This window comes from Capra hircus, chromosome 12 (assembly GCF_001704415.2).
Source record: "Capra hircus breed San Clemente chromosome 12, ASM170441v1, whole genome shotgun sequence".
NCBI lineage: Eukaryota > Metazoa > Chordata > Mammalia > Artiodactyla > Bovidae > Capra > Capra hircus.
The window spans coordinates 54,893,283-54,911,832 of record NC_030819.1 but is presented as its reverse complement, the minus strand read 5'-3'; the positions used below and the strand labels follow the sequence as shown (position 1 = coordinate 54,911,832).

Sequence of the window (18,550 nt, the reverse complement as noted above, 5' to 3'; positions counted from 1 at the left end):
TCTATGGGGTTGCCAGAGTCGGAAACAACTTAGTGAATAAACGACAGCAACAACAGCTGAGATCACCAGCAAAAAAAAAAAAACAAACAAAAAGTGCATATATGTGGAATTATCATCCCAAAACACAACCAAGATTATGGAAATGACATAGTTGAACTGAGACAGCGCTGCACAGAAAATAGGCTGAAGTAGAATGCACGTGACCAGAGCTCCACCTTTGCTGTTTCAGGATGGTAAAGACTACATTCCGCTCAACGCCATCCTGACAGGCAACAGTGCGTTTACGTACTCGACACCTGCCTTCTCTGAGGACTTCTTCCAGGAAGATATTTCTGCTCCCAAGTTTAATTCAGGGAGTTCTGATAATGTCAGGTAAGATCTTTTCTTCTCCCACTTCATCTGATACGATTTTTAAACTTTAAAAAAAAAAAAAAAAAGTCCACCTCCTAAATTCAACCATAGCATGTTGCCTTACTCTGTCTGTGGGCTTAGCCAGTGGCCCAGTGGATAAAGAGTCCACCTGCCAATGCAGGAGACAAGAAGTCACAGGTTCAGTCCCTGGGTCGAGAAGATTCTCTGAAGGAGGAAATGGCAACCTACACCAGTATTCTTGCCTGAAAAATCCCATGGACAGAGGAGCCTATAGTGAGTGAGTGAGTGAGTGAGTGTGTGTGTGAAAGAGGACATACACCATTTAATGCTTTGCCTCTAAATACTTTGGTATACATCTTGTATGGAGAAGGACATGGTAACCCACTCCAGTATTCTGGCCTGGAGAATCCCATGGATAGAGGAGCCTGGTGGGCTGCAGTCCATGGGGTTAAAGAGAGTCAGACTTGACTGAAGCAACTTAGCATGCACATGTATCTTGTAAGGGGTGTTCTCCTGTGCCAGCACACCAAAATTATCACAAAGAAGCTGATCATCTCTTCATCTTATTAAGGTTTCAAGTTCCCAGTATTGTCCCCAAACGTCTTCTGCGCCTTTTTTAAAAGCACCATCCAATCAAGAATACCTTGCATTTCCTTCCATTTCTTTAGTCTGTCTTAGTCCAGAAGAACTCTCCCATCTTTTCCTCCTCAAGGACCTTGAGTTTTTGCATGATACCTTCAATACAGTGAAAACAAACTGGATTTGTTTTCTTACCTGACAAACTACAGTATCTCTTGTTAGTGCGAAGGAAACTGGAGAAGGGGTGAGGGAAGACAGATACACCGAGGGGCCACGCTGGATAAGGCCAGCACCTTGGTGCCAGGAGTGACAGGTATGTTCCACTCACTACAGTTAAGTCCCCTACATACAGATGAGTTCCATTCCAAGAATGTCCAATTTATTAGTAAGTCCAACAAAGTTAGCCTAGGTACCCATCTAACATGATCGGCCGTGTAGTACTGTAGTGTAATATAGTCATACTGTATCACTAGACACCTATTACAGTAATACTTGACCGTAATAGGTTTATAATACTTTTCTCACAAATAATACATAAGAAACACAAAAAGGAAAACATTTTGAATCTTACAGTACCTAGTGCAGTACAACAGCTGACACTCAGGGGCTGGCATCAAGTGAACAGGCAAGAAGAGTTCCTGGCTGGAGGAGGGAGAAGAGGTGGGACATGGTAGAGGGTCATCAGCAGTAGGAGACGGAGGGACATCAGCTGCGATGTCACGCTGACGGCAGGTTCTGATTCCTTGCTGGGTTCAATTCTATCTACCCTCTTGCTTCTGAACATCCTGGGCTTGATATAAAGATACTGTACTGTTGCGCTCTACCAAACAGTAATGTTTAAAGCACACAAAAGCATAGCCGCTTGTAGAGGGGGCATGCACACAACGATGTACGCTAGACAGGTCAACTAACTTACGCCGTTGGACATGCGAACACACGTTCACATCTTTGAAAACTCACAACTTCGCGTGCAGGGGGCTTACTGTATAGCGAGACACATGCTTTGTGGCCTGGTACAGCAGTGGGCTCTTTGCATACATCACCTCCTCCAGACAGCCCTAAGAAGGAGGTACTATTCCTGTGGCACAGATGGAGACATTAAAGCTCCACAGAGGACAGCTTGCCACAGCCATGCAGTCGGAAAGCAGCAGAACGGAGTTTCTAACCCAGGTGTTCTGATGCCCTGTCCCTTCGCAATCGGTCAGAACCGGTATGAGGACTTTCAGGCTATTCTGTGGGCCTCCTAGCAATTTTATCTGCAGTGGGCGCTAGTGAAGCAACTTAGGATGGACGGACGGAGGTATCCTCCTAGACTGCCAACCTCAGTGCAGCCATGCTTGGCAGGTGACCAGGGAAGAACTGGGAGGCTTGACGGTCTGGGACAGGCCTGGAAGAAATCCAATGGCCAGCACAGATTTGTGGGGTTGGGTCACAGGTCAGCGACCGATTCATGCTTCACAGACCAGCCCAGATGAGTCATCTATTGTTTTAAAGAGGAGACAAGCAAGCATGGATTAAATAAACTAGCAGAGGCAGACCAGGTCAGACATGGGGCAGGGAAATATCAAAGTGACACGGGTCCCTCCAGACTGTTGCTTAGCCTTCACCAGACAGGGCGCTTGCCTAAGAGACGAGCCCTGTCGGTGGTGACAGAGTCCCAGGTGAGTGTGTGTATAGTGGGCCACCGAGCTCAGCAGGCAGTCACAGGGATGTCATCCAGTTACTGCCCCTTCCTCCCGGTGCTTGGATATACACCACTGAACTGGCCGTGCGGCCCTGACCGGTCATGGCCTTACAGAAGCAGCAGCTGTACACTGATGAAGCCACATCACCTCTCTGGGCATCATCTCCTCCTTCTGTCACATTCAGACCAGATGACAACTCAGGGCTCTTCTTGGCCTGACGTCATCTGGTTCCCTGAGGGACCAGAGGCCTGGCCACTGGTGAATCCCTCAAGGGTCCCTGTGGGGTTTTGCTCACAACAGTGCAGTGAGGGCCATGAGTGATTAGAAACCACTGCCGGGATTCCCGGGGCACACAGCCAGGGACCTGCAGCTTCAAAAGGTATGAGGTCCCTCCTCTGGCATTCAGCTTCATCTTAGCTGGGATGGGGTGCCTGTGATCTCCTGACTAATCAAAACTGAAGGTGTTATCCTGACCTGATTATTCTTTTTTTTTAATCAGCATTTTTAATTTTTTATTCATTTTTTAAAATTTCTTTAATTGGAGGCTAATTACTTTACAATATTGTAGTGGTTTTTGCCACACATTGACATGAATCAGCCATGGGTGTACATGTGTCCCCCATCCTGAACCCCCCTCCCACCTCCCTCCCCATCCCATCTCTCTGGGTCATCCCAGTGCACCAGCCCTGAGCACCCTGTCTCATGCATTGAACCTGGACTGGCGATCTGTTTCACATATGATAATTTACAGGTTTCAATGCTATTCTCTCAAATCATCCCACCCTCGCCTTCTCCCACAGAGTCCGAAAGACTGTTCTATACATCTGTGTCTCTTTTGCTGTCTCGCATATAGGGTTATCGTTACCATCTTTCTAAATTCCATATATGTGCATTAGTATACTGTATTGGTGTTTTTCTTCCTGGCTCACTTCTCTCTGTATAATAGGCTCCAGTTTCATCCACCTCATTAGAACTGATTCAAATTATTCTTTTTAATGGCTGAGTAATACTCCATTGTGTATATGTACCACAGCTTTCTTATCCATTCGTCTGCTGATGGACATCTAGGTTGCTTCCATGTCCTGGCTATTATAAACAGTGCTGCAATGAACATTGGGGTACACGTGTCTCTTTCAATTCTGGTTTCCTCAGTGTGTATGCCCAGCAGTGGGATTGCTGGGTCATATGGCAGTTCTATTTCCAGTTTTTTAAGGAATCTCCACAGTTTTTTGAGGTTCTCCAGAGTGGCTGTACTAGTTTGCATTCCCACCAACAGTGTAAGAGGGTTCCCTTTTCTCCACACCCTCTTCAGCATTTATTGCTTGTAGACTTTTGGATAGTAGCCATTCTGACTGGCGTGAAATGGTACTTCATTATGGTTTTGATTTGCATTTCTCTGATAATGAGTGATGTTGAGCATCTTTTCATGTGTTTGTTAGCCATCCGTATGTCTTCTTTGGAGAAGTGTCTATGTAGTTCTTTGGCCCATTTTTTGACTGGTTCACTTATTTTTCTGGAATTGAGCTGCAGGAGTTGCTTGTATATTTTTGAGATTAATTCTTTGTCAGTTGCTTTGTTTGCTATTATTTTCTCCCATTCTGAAGGCTGTCTTTTCACCTTGCTTATAGTTTCCTTCATTGTGCAAAAGCTTTTAAGTTTAATTACTGACCTGATTATCCTTTCTGCTTCTTTAGATATGTCAATGCTTTCAATTTCATCAGCCTGGAAAAACTCAAAACCTTTGAAGAATTCTCACCGAATGGCCTTTCCCTGCTTGATGTAAGTAACAGAATTAACTTACTCAGCACACCCTGGGCAGCCCCGCATGCAAACACAAACCCCAACTGTCCGGTTGCTCTAGGTTACCAGGGGCCAGTCATCAGCGGTGGCTAAAATGACAGTTCCAGGGGAATGACAAGACATGGGACATACAGAGCTAATTTGAAAGGAGTTCTGTAGTCTGAAGATGACCCAGAGCTCACCCCAGGGCCCAAGTCTTTGGGTGGGCATAACCTTAGGAAACGTCCTTGGGTGTTTCTAAACATCTTGGCTATCAGGGATGGAAGCCTGCTATCACCGCATCAAAACAACTCAAAACTGTGCGAGGGGCGGGGCCTCCCCTCTGAGATCCTGGAAGAATCTCCGAGACCTCTTGCACCTTCCCACAAACTTTCCAGAGCTGACCAGCCAGGCTCCCACCCAGCTGCACAGAGAGAAGCGATCCACACAGCCCTGGCTAATAAGAGGCCTCAACTCACCTGTCCCTTTAAAGGTCTGGACAAGGGGCTGAGAGATTAAGGGGAGGAGACAGAGAGCTGGACCAGAGCGTGGTCTCCAGGGACGCAGCCACTGGATCCCAGGACCATCCATGCTCACAGAGCCATGACCCAAAAAAGGCCTGGAAAGCCTACTGTGATGAGAAGGTGATGACCTCAAATGCTGCGGTCACGACTGGAAAATGCCCAAATCCTTCAAACACACCAGATAGAGAGGAAAAGATGACGTGAACGTTAAAAAAAAAAAAAAAATTACAAATAAGCTGTGACTACAAAGACAAAGTGCTGGAAATGTTGCTTTGCTGCTTAGAATGCTGGTTTTAAGTCCAAGGAAATGGCACTGAATAAAACATGCAAGATTTCTTTGACCCTTAGCCCTCCCAACCCTGATGCACTGGATCCTAGGGCAGTATCCTTGCTTAGGTTCCTCCCTGATAGTCAAGGACACACACACAGCCACGTAAGAGACCCAAAGGGTGGCAGGAACTACATGTGGGGTCCACTCACTGGAAACACCATTTTGATAGTATAAGGAGGATCCTGCGTAAAACTCAGTGCTAAACATGACCCAATTAGTAAACGGAATTGCTGGAAACTGTAGCTCAGTTCAGTCCCGTCGTTCAGTCATGTCCAACTCTTTGCGATACCATGGACTACAGCACACCAGTCCTCCCTGTCCATCACCAATTCCCGGAATTTATTCAAACTCATGTCCAGTTGAGTTGGTGATGCCATCCAGCCATCTCATCCTCTGTCCCCTTCTCCTCCTGCCCCCAATCCCTCCCAGCATCAGAGTCTTTTCCAATGAGTCAACTCTTCGCATGAGGTGGCCAGAGTACTGGAGTTTCAGCTTCAGCATCAGTCCTTCCAAAGAACACCCAGGACTGATCTCCATTAGGATGGACTGGTTGGATCTCCTTGCAGTCCAAGGGACTCTCAAGAGTCTTCTCCAGCACCCAGTCTGAAAGCATCAATTCTTCAGTGCTCAGCCTTCTTTATGGTTCAGATCTGATATCCATACATGACTACTGGAAAAACCATAGCCTTGACTAGATGGACCTTTGTTGGCAAAGTAATGTCTCTGCTTTTTAATATCCTGTCTATGTTGGTCATAACTTTTCTTCCAAGGAGTGTCATTTTATTTCTAACAAAGTGTGGCCCACTGGAGAAGGGAATGGCAAACCACTTCAGTATTCCTGCCTTGAGAACCCCATGAACAGTATGAAAAGGCAAAAGGATAGGACACTGAAAGATGAACTCCCCATGTCAGTAAGTGCCTAGTATGCTACTGGAGATCAGTGGAGAAATAACTCCAGAGAGAATGAAGAGATGGAGCCAAAGCAAAAACAACACCCAGTTGTGGATGTGACTGGTGATGGAAGCAACGTCTGATGCTGTAAAGAGCAATATTGCATAGGAACCTGGAATGTTAGGTTCATGAATCAAGGCAAATTGGAAGTGATCAAACAAGAGATGGCAAGAGTAAACGTCGACATTTTAGGAATCAGCAAACTAAAGTGGACTGGAATGGGCGAATTTAACTCAGATGACCATTATATCTACTACTGTGGGCAAGAATCCCTTAGAAGAAATGGAGTAGCCATCATAGTCACCAGAAGGGTCCAAAATGCAGTACTTGGATGCAGTCTCAAAAACGACAGAATGATCTCTGTTCGTCTCCAAGGCAAACCATTCAATATCACGGTAACTCGGAAGAGTCTCAAACCTCCATAGAATCTTCAAGAAAGAAAATTAAATTGTGCCTTTATTATTGCTCGCTCAGTTGTGTCCAACTCTTTGTGACCCCATGGACTGTAGCCCCAGGCTCCTCTGTCCATGGGGATGCTCCAGGCAAGAATACTGGAGTGGGTTGCATTCCGTTTTCCAAGGGATCTTCCTGACCCGGGGATCAAACCTGGGTCTCCTGCTTTGCAGGCAGATTCTTTATCATCTGAGCCACCAGGGAATCTTTACATATCACTGCCAAGTCATCTGCCCAATTAGCTGAACATATTTATGCAATAGTTTGCATAAAATAGCATAAAAGTTGACTACGAAAAATGCTCACCTGTTACCTGCAATTTTCTATTTTGATTATATTTGCTTTCTTCACCTGCAGGAAGAAGGGTCTCTGAGTCACTGGACATAGGGGCCTCTTGTAATTGACAAGGTTTAGACTGGCCAGTTGGAGAAGGCAATGGCAACCCACTCCAGTTCTCTTGCCTGAAAAATCCCATGGACGGAGGAGTCTGGTAGGCTACAGTCCATGGGGTCGCGAAGAGTCAGACATGACTGAGTGACTTCACTTTCACTTTTCACTTTCATGCATTGGAGAAGGAAATGCAACCCACTCCAGTGTTCTTGCCTGGAGAATCCCAGGGACGGGGGAGCCTGGTAGGCTGCCTTCTATGGGTTGCACAGAGTCAGACTTGACTGAAGCGACTTAGCAGCAGCAGCAGACTGGCTGCTATGGAGAGAGTGCTCTGTCCTCACAGGGAGGGAGGCCAGATGCTGGAGTGACCTCAGACACGCATCCCAACATCACGAAACCCTCTGGCTCAAGCAGGAGCTGTAACTCTCCCTTCTTCCCTGCAGGACTACCAGCTGGATAGTGGCACCCTGCTGGCCTCCCCCTTGCTGAAGCGCTTCACCTGGGCAGAGAGCAAACCCAAGGCCTCACTGAAGTGAGTAAGGAAGCCGGGGGCAGGGGGCTTTGCTCACTTTCTAGAGGGGCAGGAGGGACGTTGCCTGGGAGGAGGGTTTCATGGCCATACTTGAGGGCTACCTGCCCTTCTAAACTACAGTGTCCAGGCTGTGCAGAAAGCTGTTTTCCCTGGAAGGACAGTAAAGAGGGCATGAAAGCAGATGTATGGACGCGGCTGGAGCGGAGGGAGGAAGGAGAGAGTGGGAGGCCTGGAGAGAGTAATGTGGAAACATACATTACCATATTTAAAATAGAGAGCCAATGGGAATTTGCTATATGACTCAGGGAACTCACACTGGGGCTCTGTGACAACTCAGAGAGGTGGGATGGGGAGGGAGGTGGGAGGGATGTTCAAGTGGGAGGGGACACGAGTAAACCTATGGCGATTCATGGTGATGTTCGGTAGAAACCAACACAATCATTTAAAGCAATTATCCTTCCATTAAAAATAAATAAAATTTTAAAAAATCATAAAAAAAAAAAAGAAAACAGAGAAAAGCAGACACCTGAGCACCATGCTCTGGAAAGGAAGAGTGGGATTTGAGAGAAGACAGAACATTCCAGCAAAGAAGGAAGTCCAAGCACATGAAGTGCAGTCTTTCAGCTGAAAGGAGCCCGAGGTCCTCAACTGTGAACAGCGTACAGTCCAGACCAGAGACCTGTCCGAGGGGGCGGGGAGAGAACGCACACCCATTACCTGCCGGGGGCCTGCAACGAGGGGACAAGAAGGGCTCCGGAACAGTTGTCCAGTCCTAAGACACACCATCCTGAGCCCCCAACTCTTCCAAATGAAGGCTCGTTTCCTGTTGGAGCCCGCTCTCCTGCCTCCACCCTGCAGCCAGTGACAACTCTGTCAGAACTACCAGGGCCCTCGCTGCACTCTGCCCAGGCCGGCTCCTCTCCGTGCTCCTCTCTGCCCAGGGACATTGCTGGACAGGGCAAGGGCCACCTGATTTGCCTTCCTTTCCTGGTTCAAACATCTGCCCTTGACCCTCCCTGCCATGCGGAACCGTTCCGCCCCTCTTTTATCTCAATCAGGGATCTGCAAACTTCCCCCACCCATCATCTTTTCATTTGCGCTTATTTAAACAGAGTTCCCAAAACACTTGGGAGAAGTTGGGCCTCCTTTGGTAAGCAAAGGACCCGAAAATAAGATTTAAAGTGAACGAAGTCTTCAGTTCCTCCACAACACAGGTGGAGTGCTCGCTTTTCTTTTCCTCAAACTCTCAAGCACCCCTTGTTTTCCATACAGTTGAAGAGCTAGGAGAACAAGAGAACTTGGGGGTGGACCTGTTTAAAAAGGGAACCGTGCCTAGGGAAGTCACGTGACTTTTTACATCTTTCATGATCAATACTTTCGGTGGAGTTGAAATGCTGTTTTCATTCTGCCTTTGTGTAGTTTGGTGCTGTGTTCAGAGTTAAGTGTTTTCAGAAAAGTATGTTCTGCTTGTGTTCTTTTACAGTCTAAATTCTGACTGCCAAGAAGTTTCTATTGTATGAAACTTCACTTAGATGGTTTTTCTACTGAATGCAGACCCATTCGTAAGGGGCCAGTGATGACCGCTCAACTCTGCCACTTATAAAAGCAGCTGATAGACGAACAATAAAAGGCAGCTGTGTCCAGTGAACCATACTCACAAGAGCCGGTGGCCTTGGCCAGGGAACACGTGAAAATAAGCTTCACCTCATCAGACATCAGGGCAATGCAGATCACATGAGACACCTCTTCACCCCCCACCAGGATGGTTTGAACCAGGGACATGGTTCTAGAACTCTGGTCCTCACTAACCAGAGTCAGTGTTGGTAAGAACGTGGAGGAATTAGAACTCTGGATGCTTGCTGGTGGTAATATGAAACACTGCAGCCACTTTGGAAAACAGTCTAGCAGTTTACAGAGGAAAACAGTCCACAGAAAGTTAAATAGAGCTACTCTGTGAGCCAGCAATGCAACTCTGTAGGTATATATATACCCCACAGAAACGTATATGCAAATATTCATAGCAGCACTGTTCACAAGAACCAAAAGTAGAAACAACTCTAGCGTCTATCAGCTGGTGAACGGATAAATAAAATGCATATATCCTTACAAGAGAATATTTGTCGATCAAAAGTACGAGGTACTGATAGGCAGCTACAACATTGATGAACCTTGAATTAAGTGAGAGGAGCCAGTTGTATGATTTCATTTATATGAAATGCCCAGAGTACACTTTAAATAGGTATATTGTACAATATGCAAGCATGTCAATAAAACTATTGTTTTTTTAAAAAAACAAAAACCAAACCAAACAGGTGGCCAGCTCACAGGCTAGTTTGCAGACCCTGATGTAAACCAAAGGGTGTCCACAGACACCTCTGAGCAGTGGGGCCCCAGCTCATCAACCACAGAGGACTGGAGGGCTGGGAACGCTCCCTGACGGACACCTGGCATACCTGTGTCCTCTCCGCGGGCACCCAGGGACCCCAAGCCCAGTCCCAGGCAGGTCACAGGACATGGAGTGAGTGAGGGGAAGCGGGGCCCACGTGTTCTTGTTTCCTGCCTTGAAACACTTCCAGACCTTTGTGGAAAAAAAATGAAAGCCATCCATTGCCTCCTCCACTCCGAGACCAACATACAGAACATGGTTCAAAGGCCGGGCGAAACGGCCAGTGGCGGGTGGGGTTCTCACTACCACCGGCGCTGCTGAAACCATCAAACACGGAGGACCAGACCGGCTCCCTGCCCCACGCGGACCCAACCCAGAAGCCAGTCTTTTCGCCCTGGCCAGCAACACACTGCCTGGCACCGAACCGAACCGAACGCTTCTCTCCTCCGGAGCACAAACTTGAGAGGGAGAAACTTACTAAGTTTCTGTAGCACGTCCTAGGCGTTGCTCCAGCCGGCTGCAACAACTTTGCATGAAGTCAGTGGCTCAGAATGGGAGAAATGGATCCTCTTGCAGTTCCGGAGGCCAGACGCCCCAGAACGAGGTGTCGGCAGGACTGCACCCCGACATGAGGCCCTCTCCCCCACAGGACATCCCGGCCAGCGCCTCCTCCAGCCCTGCTGCCCCCGGCACTCCTCCTCTGTGGCGGTGGCCCCGCTCCTCCTGCAGGTGCTGCGATGCTCCCGCCCGGACACGTGGGATTGCATTCAGGGCCCACCTGGGTGATGCAGGAGGCGCCTCCTCTCAGGATCCTCTATTTTAATCGCAGCTCTCCCCCTAGAAGATGTTGTTCCCAGGTTCAGCATCTTTCAGCCAATGCTAGGCACTAACGGACCAGCAGAGGGGAGCGCTGGACCCAAGCCTGGGAGCTGTTTTCCACCAGGAATTCTGGATTTGCTTTAACTAATCCCACCCTCCATCCCTGGCCACTGGACTGACCCCCAGCTGGTGGAGGAGAGGCCGTGGGCAGCTCCAGACACCCCAGCCTAGTTCGAGGTAGGACTCAGCAGACATTCACTCTGGATGGGTTTGAACAAGTGTTAGGCCGCCAGTCTACTGCAACTCTGCGATCCCATGGGCTGTAGCCCACTAGGCTCCTGTGTCCATGGGATTCTCCATGCAAGAATACTGGAGTGGGTTGCCATTTCCTTCTCCAGGGGGTCTTCATGCCTCAGGGATCGAACTCAGGCCTCCCACGTTGCAGATTCTTTACCGACCAGGAAAGCCGCTGGGCTTGAACAAACGGCCCACTATAGAGTGGACTTCAGTGTTTCCAATAAATCCATTTTGTACAATTTTTTTCTTTCTTTTCTGTCTTTAGCTTGAGAGTAACCAGTAAGAGTAAGGAGTCAGGCCTTTCTGACCTCAGCAGACCCACGTTTTGCCACGCCAGCTGTGGGCACCTGGGAACAGGCCACCGCCGGTTCACCTATGACCACTCGGAGCTGGAGAGGAAGATTTCCTGCTGCTCGCCTCCCCCCGACTACAACTCTGTGGTCCTGTACTCCACCCCACCAGTCTAAAGCCCGATTCTGCACAGCCTTCTTTCTAGAACCACGTGTGTATTTATAACCCCCAGAAAACTAGCTTTTGCCAGTATTATGCGTATAGAAATCGACACCTTTTCCTTTCCAGAGGAGCCGGCTGCTTTTTTTGTTTTTTTTTTAATAGTGCTTTTGTCTCTTTTGACTAACAAGAATGTAACCCCAGATAGAGGAATAGTGACAAAGAGCGCCACTGCCAACCCTCGCAGGACTCAGCGGGGAGAAGAAATCCTGACCCCGCCCTGGACTTGCCCCTCCCCCTGCCCCGGAGACCCCAAGGCCTCCAGGCTCCAGGTGGCTCAGGACACACGCTGTCACCTGTCACTGCAGCTTGGACTCTTTGCGTCAGCAAGGCCTGTGCTGTCAAAGGCGTGGTTCTGGGGTCTCCAGCAGGCTGTGTGTGGGGGGAGGGAGAAGAGATGGGGAGAGCACACAGGGTAGGGGCAGGACGGGGATTGGATCTGCACCTTGTGGGGAGCGAGTGGGTAGAGGACAATGCCACCGGTCCACCTTGGAGAATCCATCCAGGGAGCAGACAGGACGGAGGGGTGATAGGAGGTTTAAAAAAAAAAAAGCCAAACATAATTTTTGGAATTATCAAGCAGATTGTAAAACCTTAGGTGGGCTCACCCCAGTGAGTCTGGTCTGTCATGTCACCTGTTAGGCTTAAAGCCACGTTTTCACAGATAACGTCCGCTTCTATTTTGAGTATTCATATGTAGTCCAGACACTTAACTCACTTCTTTGTTCTAACATGTTTCAATTAGCAATCAAAGGAAGCTGAGGAGAAGGGCAACAGTCTTGTGGAGGTTTTCTCTAGACCCAAACTAGGATAGATGGAGAAAAAGGGAAGGCGGAGTGAAAACCCCCTCTCTGCACCAGACTAACTGCCTGAGACCAAGGGGACTGGAGGACAGGAAGGCAGCCACGTGTCCTTATTCCGTGGGGACCCCAGCTCTCTCACGCTCGTCTCCTGGACAGAAGAGCAGTAACCAATGTCTATGAAGCACTTTATGCTCCTTGAGGCAAAAGGTGGTGTGTGATTTATGCAAGATGTTTCTAGAACTGGGACTCAGGATGTTAGTTAATGAGCCGTCAGTAAGAGAAAAGCCTCTTTTCATCTACTTTGGGCCCTGCCTCGGGTCTGAGTTGTGACCAAAATAGGGACAGGGTACAAAAGGGCGCCCATTTCTCGGGGCCAAGAGGCCCTGGGTCCGCCACCATCTCTGCGTGATGCTGTGTGTTTAGGATGTGTGTGCACCTTCTGGGGCCAGTCAGGCCACAGGGAATCACTGCTCCTGGTGGAGAGGATGCTTACCTTGATGCAGGTGATGTAACCCTAGAACCTGAGACAAAAGTGATAGGCCTGGACATCCTGCCCTGGCCCAGGGCGGGGGTGGGCGGGGAGCAGAGGAGGGCAGGTGGAGGCGGGAGCGACCAGAGTCTCATTTTAAGGCTCTTGGTGTGAAGAGATGGGAGAGCTGGCTTGTCCCCAGCCAGAGAACTGCTCCCGGGGTGGTGGTGGGAGGGGGCCTCTGCTGGAGGAGCCACTGGCCAGTCTCCACCAGGAGCCATGTCCAGACAGCACGGGACCAGGGACCAAGGCGGGGAGAGCCTTGCTCTTCCTCTTCTTTACCAGCACAAGAGTACCTGTGACCACTGGCAAGAGTAGCAATCAGGTAACCGGGAGGAGGTTAAACAGGCAAAATATAAGAAGCTTCAAACTGAGTCTCTGGTTTTTTCAAGTCAGTTAAGGATCCAGCAATTAGGGAAAACAAAAACCTTAGCTATACGTATATCTTGATTTCAGTAATCCGTTCTTTAAGAGGCCTTAGTAATACCATCTTTCCAAAAGACAATCTGGCTTCCTCAGAGACTCAATGGAATCAGAGACTCTGTCTAGCAGTCCAGCTCCATCTGGGGTCTCAACATAGAACAAAAACGGGAAACTGGGAGGAAAGACACTCTCCAATGGGAAAGGGCTTGTCACAGGTAGGTGTGCTGAAGCAGCACAGAAAATTAAATCACTAATGAATCGATGGTATTATTTGACCCATTTGTCAATTTTGACAAAAAAGGTTGGCATGAACAATTAGGGGGCAAGGACCCCCTTTCCAGGACTTGTGAGATCACGTAACCCGAGTATGGTGGGTGGGAGGGGACTGGAACCACGCACAAGCTTGTCTCTAGTTATTCTCAGAACGACGCTCAGACCCGAGGAGCAAGTGTGTTCAAAATCCTGATAAGGTTACCTTCGGATGTCAAACGGGAAAAAAACACTTGTTGGCCTCTTTTAACTGATTGAAGAAGGAGCGCACCTTTGACTGACAGTGGTGGTAACTATGTGTATATTTGTGTGTGTGTGTTGTGCAGAACTATTTAAGGAAACTGGAATTTTAAAGTTACTTTTATACAAACCAAGAATATATGCTGCAGATTATAAGTGAGACAGTTTTGTCCTACATCTCTAGTCACTATGAATGTATTTTGTATGTTATCTTCATATAATAAAATTAACTTACAAAAACATCCATATACTTCCCATTTTGTGTAAAAATGAATAAAGGGGTCTTGGTTTTCTTGGGGCTGTTGAGGGGGGACAAGCATGAAATGCTTGTGAAATACCAGTTGCTAAGCCAGCACAAGAAAGAGACAGCAAATGCAGCTCAAGACAGGCACAGATCATCCATCAGCCCACAGAGTGGCTGTATTAACAATCAAGACACGTGAACAGTGTAACAAAAGAGAGAAAAATGGTACAGATGAAATTGTTTGCAAAACAGAGATAGAGACACAAACATAGGGAAGAAATGTAAGGACACCAAGCCGGGGGAGGAGGGGTGGGGATGAACTGGGTGACTGGGATTGACATATACACACTACTGATACTACGTGTAAGAGAACTAACGAGAACCTACTATAGAGCACAGGGAACTCTGCTCAGCTCTCTGTGATGACCTAAATGGGAAGGAAATCCATAAAAGAGATACGTGTGTGCTGTGTGCTGAGTCGCTCAGTCGTGTCTCTGTTACCCCATGGACTGTATCCCACCAGGCTCCTCTGTCCATGGGATTCTCCAGGCAAGAATACTGGAGTGGGTTGCCATGCCCTATCCAGAGGAAAAAGAGATACATGTATATATATATAGCTGATTCACTTTGTTGTACAGCTGAAACAGGACACTATAAAGCAACTATACTGCAATAAAATTTTTTTTAAAAAATCTAAGGTGAACACAATCACAAGTAAAATGTACAGACTAAGGGTGACTGCTGGCTACAGATCAAAGTTCCCTCAATTAAAAATGAGGCAGGCTTTCCCAAACAGTAGTAATATTACCGTAATGAAGAATGTGTTTGTAAAAGACGCTTGCTCCTTGGAAGAAGTTATGACCAACCTAGACAACATGTTAGAAAGCAGAGACATACTTTGCCAACAAAGGTCCGTCTAGTCAAAGCTATGGTTTTTCCAGTGGTAATGTACAGATGTGAGAGTTGGACAAGAAAGCAAGCTGAGTGCCAAAGAATTGATGCTTTTGATCTGTGGTGTTGGAGAAGACTCTTGAGAGTCCCTTGGACTGCAAGGAGATCCAACCAGTCCATCCTAAAGGAAATCAATCCTATTCATTGGAAGCAATGATGCTCAAGCTGAAACTTCAATACTTTGGCACCTGATGCGAAGAACTGACTCATTGGAAAAGACCCTGATCTGGGAAAGATTGAAGGTGGAAGGGGACGACAGAGGGAGTGATGGTTGGATGGCATCACCACTCAATGGACATGAGTTTGAGTAAACTCCAGGAGTTGGTGATGGTTAGGGAGGCCTACTATGTTGCAGTCCATGGGGTCGCAGAGTTGGCATGACTGAGCAACTGAACTGAACTGAACCATGTTTGTTTATTAGAGGTTGTGTGCAGGAAATCATACAAAATAATTAGGCAAAATCCAGAGATACAAGAATTTCCGTAAGAAAAGGACACTAGCTAAGTACTCAACTTTGTTTTGTGGGTTACATCCTAGAAAGAGAAAAAAATTAGAGAATCACTAATAGACATAGAAAAAGCAATCACCACGTTGTCTTAGTGTTCACACCATCACCTTCCTAATAACACCATGAGCAAACCAGACTGGAGAAACATTTTCCAGGAAAACAAGCCTACTTTCTTTGGGGTAAAAGCAAGAAAGGGGGATAAATGACTAATCTCAATTAGCTGAAGAGGGCAAGAAGCATTCTGAGAATCCGAAATCCTTTTAAAATATTACTGGTTTTCTTGAAACAGAAGTCACTCATTTAGGCAAACAATTTGAAGAATGTTCAAGGAATTGGTGTCATGTCATAGTTTAGAAGTTTTCTCATGACTTTAGGAATTTACAGTACACTTGGGAATAGTTTTTTTTTTTTTCTCTTTACTCCAGCAGAAGGATGGCCCAGTAAGGTTTATTGAACCCTTCAGTGTTAAGCATGTTATCAGACTTTTGGGTTCCAAAGGCCAGGAAATGTTTCAACAATCTCCTGGGTTCCAACACAGGAATGACTAGCCTTCTGTTTTTTGAACTCAAGACATCTAAGAGAAAATAAAACAAACCAAACCAATTAGATGCCACAAAGAAGGTTCTATTTCTTGATCCGGGTGGGGTAGCAGGCACACTTATTTTGTGATCACTCACTTGAGCCATCCACTTACTTGCAAACCTGTGTTTGTGAAGTATTCTTCGATAAAAGATATGCAAAAGGAAAAAGATTGACTATCACAACTTTTCACAGAAGAAAAACCCATTTTAAAAAAAGTAAGGGCTTAGCCTCAGACTCTAACACAGCAAGTGAATTTTCTGTGCCAGCAATTATTCCAAGTGCTGAAAAAAAATAAGGAAAACCATTTAATTTTCAAAACCCAACACGATAGGTACCACAGTTTTACCCTTCACATTAATGGGAAAACTGAAGGAATCATGAGAACTTCAAAATCCCCTGGTGACATTCTCCTACCTACCAGCATCTGCACCCACACACTGACTCAAAACACTCGCTAGTGCACTCTGACCCCAACCAAACTCAACCCGAGGGCACTGTGCCAGCACCTCACCACCCCCACCACCACCACAGGTCATTTCTGTCTTGTATTGGTTTTGTCTGATCTGTGGATAGTGTTCCAGGGAACCCGGGGCACTGCCCTGGACCTTTGGTCTTCTAAGCCCATACGAATTATCTTCATAATCTCAACCAACCTCAAGACTTGCAATGACATCTATGGGATAATGACATGCAAATTACAGGTATCAACCAGATCTCCCCCCCCCCCCGACTCTCATGTGAATGCTAAATTGATGACGTGTGCTCTTGACATTGTGGCCAATCCAAAAGATAGCCTCAACACTCTCCCATCCCATGTGAACCTCAGTGTTCCTGCCACTCCCACCCAGTTCCTCCCCCCTGGGACCAGGGCTGGCTCTGCCAATTCTCCTGTACACACCACCATGTGGCAGAAGTGACAGTGCATGACTCTGAGGCTAACCTGGTGTTAATTTGCTCAACTTGGCAACCTGATCCACATCCTTTATGTTAATCACTTCTGTGTTATTTAATCACATAATCACTATTACCTCTGAACTACTATACGGAAGTTTCCCTGGTGGCTGCCATGCAAGAGACCAGGGTTCGATCCCTGGGTCAGGAAGATCCCCTGGAGAAGGAAATGGCAACCCACTCCAGTATTCTTACCTGGAGAATCGGGTGGACAGAGGAGCCTGGCGGGCTAGTCCACGGGGTCACAAAGAATCGGACATAACTGAGCAACAAGAGCACAAATACTTATTGTGGTCAGGATTCTAGTGGTTTCTAGAACAATGCCTGGCATTAACTCCTTACTGACTGGGGGCTTTTTGCAGAAACTAACAGCTGCGGCAGACGATTTTTATTCTGACCGGGCCCAAAATTCATTCTGTTATTTCATTAACACTTTGCAGGTTATTGCATTCAATATATGAACACCCGACACACCTGGGCAGTCTTCTAATTTTCATGAAACACTGTCTTCAAACTACTCTTCAGTAGAGGCAAAGGAGAATGCATCCCCCAGCACCAGTGAGTCTCATATCCACTTTCTGTATCAGAATCAATCACTAAGGTTTTCTGTCTTTTTACTGCTCTAAAGTTCACATCATCTGAATCAGAACTATATTCTGAAGACACTAGCATATATATCGCTCGGCCTATCAGAGAAAGTTCACCAAAAACCTTTTCACTTAAAATTTCTTGATGCACCATTTTTAAGAAGTTTCTGTTTATAATATACACAAGACTGGAACAAAAACCTAATGGAGCAACACGTGAATGATAATAATCCTAAGCTGTACAACGAATCCTGGATCGACTTCAAGCTCTGACAACTTCGCTTGAAGTTGTACAACTTAGTTGTACAACTATGCAACAGTGTTAACTGCATCACTCTCTTCAAAAGAAAAAAACAAGTATTGATAAGTTTCTGGTCAATAATGTCTGAGTAACAAAAGACATATTAATAAATCTTTAGTTAATAATGTGATAACAGGCATTCAATAAAATACAGACAGCCCTCACAGTTACTGTGCTTTCTACAAACTTGAAGTTTGTGTGGCAACTTTGCATCAAATTAAGTCTAAAGGCACCATTTTTCAACAGCAGTTGCTCACTTCATGGCTTGTGTTGGTAATTCTCTTACCAAACTTCAACCTTTTTCACTCTTATTCTATTTGTTATAGTGATCAGGAATCTCTGCTGTTACTATTGCAAAAAGACTACAACTTGCTGAAGGCTCAGATGATGGCCAGCAAGAGTTTTAAATCAATGTATATACATTTTTTTTAGACATAATGCTATTGATAGTGTAAATATAACTTTTATATGCAAGGGGAAACCAAAAAATTCATGCAACTCACTTTATTGTATTAGTGCAGGGGTCTGAACCCACAGTCTCTCTGAAGTATGC

The 18,550-nt window shown here is 46.6% G+C and overlaps 1 protein-coding gene across 1 annotated transcript in view; it reads left to right on the top strand.

Annotated features, from left to right (window-relative positions):
- The window catches only part of FLT1 (fms related tyrosine kinase 1), a 207,481-nt gene extending 193,369 nt beyond the window's left edge, over positions 1–14,112 (top strand). Inside the window, exons 27-30 of the mRNA XM_018056600.1 lie at positions 230–372; positions 4,331–4,415; positions 7,508–7,596; positions 11,364–14,112. Coding sequence (XP_017912089.1) covers positions 230–372; positions 4,331–4,415; positions 7,508–7,596; positions 11,364–11,565 — 519 coding nt within the window. The 3' untranslated portion in view covers positions 11,566–14,112. The remainder of the gene's footprint in view (positions 1–229; positions 373–4,330; positions 4,416–7,507; positions 7,597–11,363) is intronic.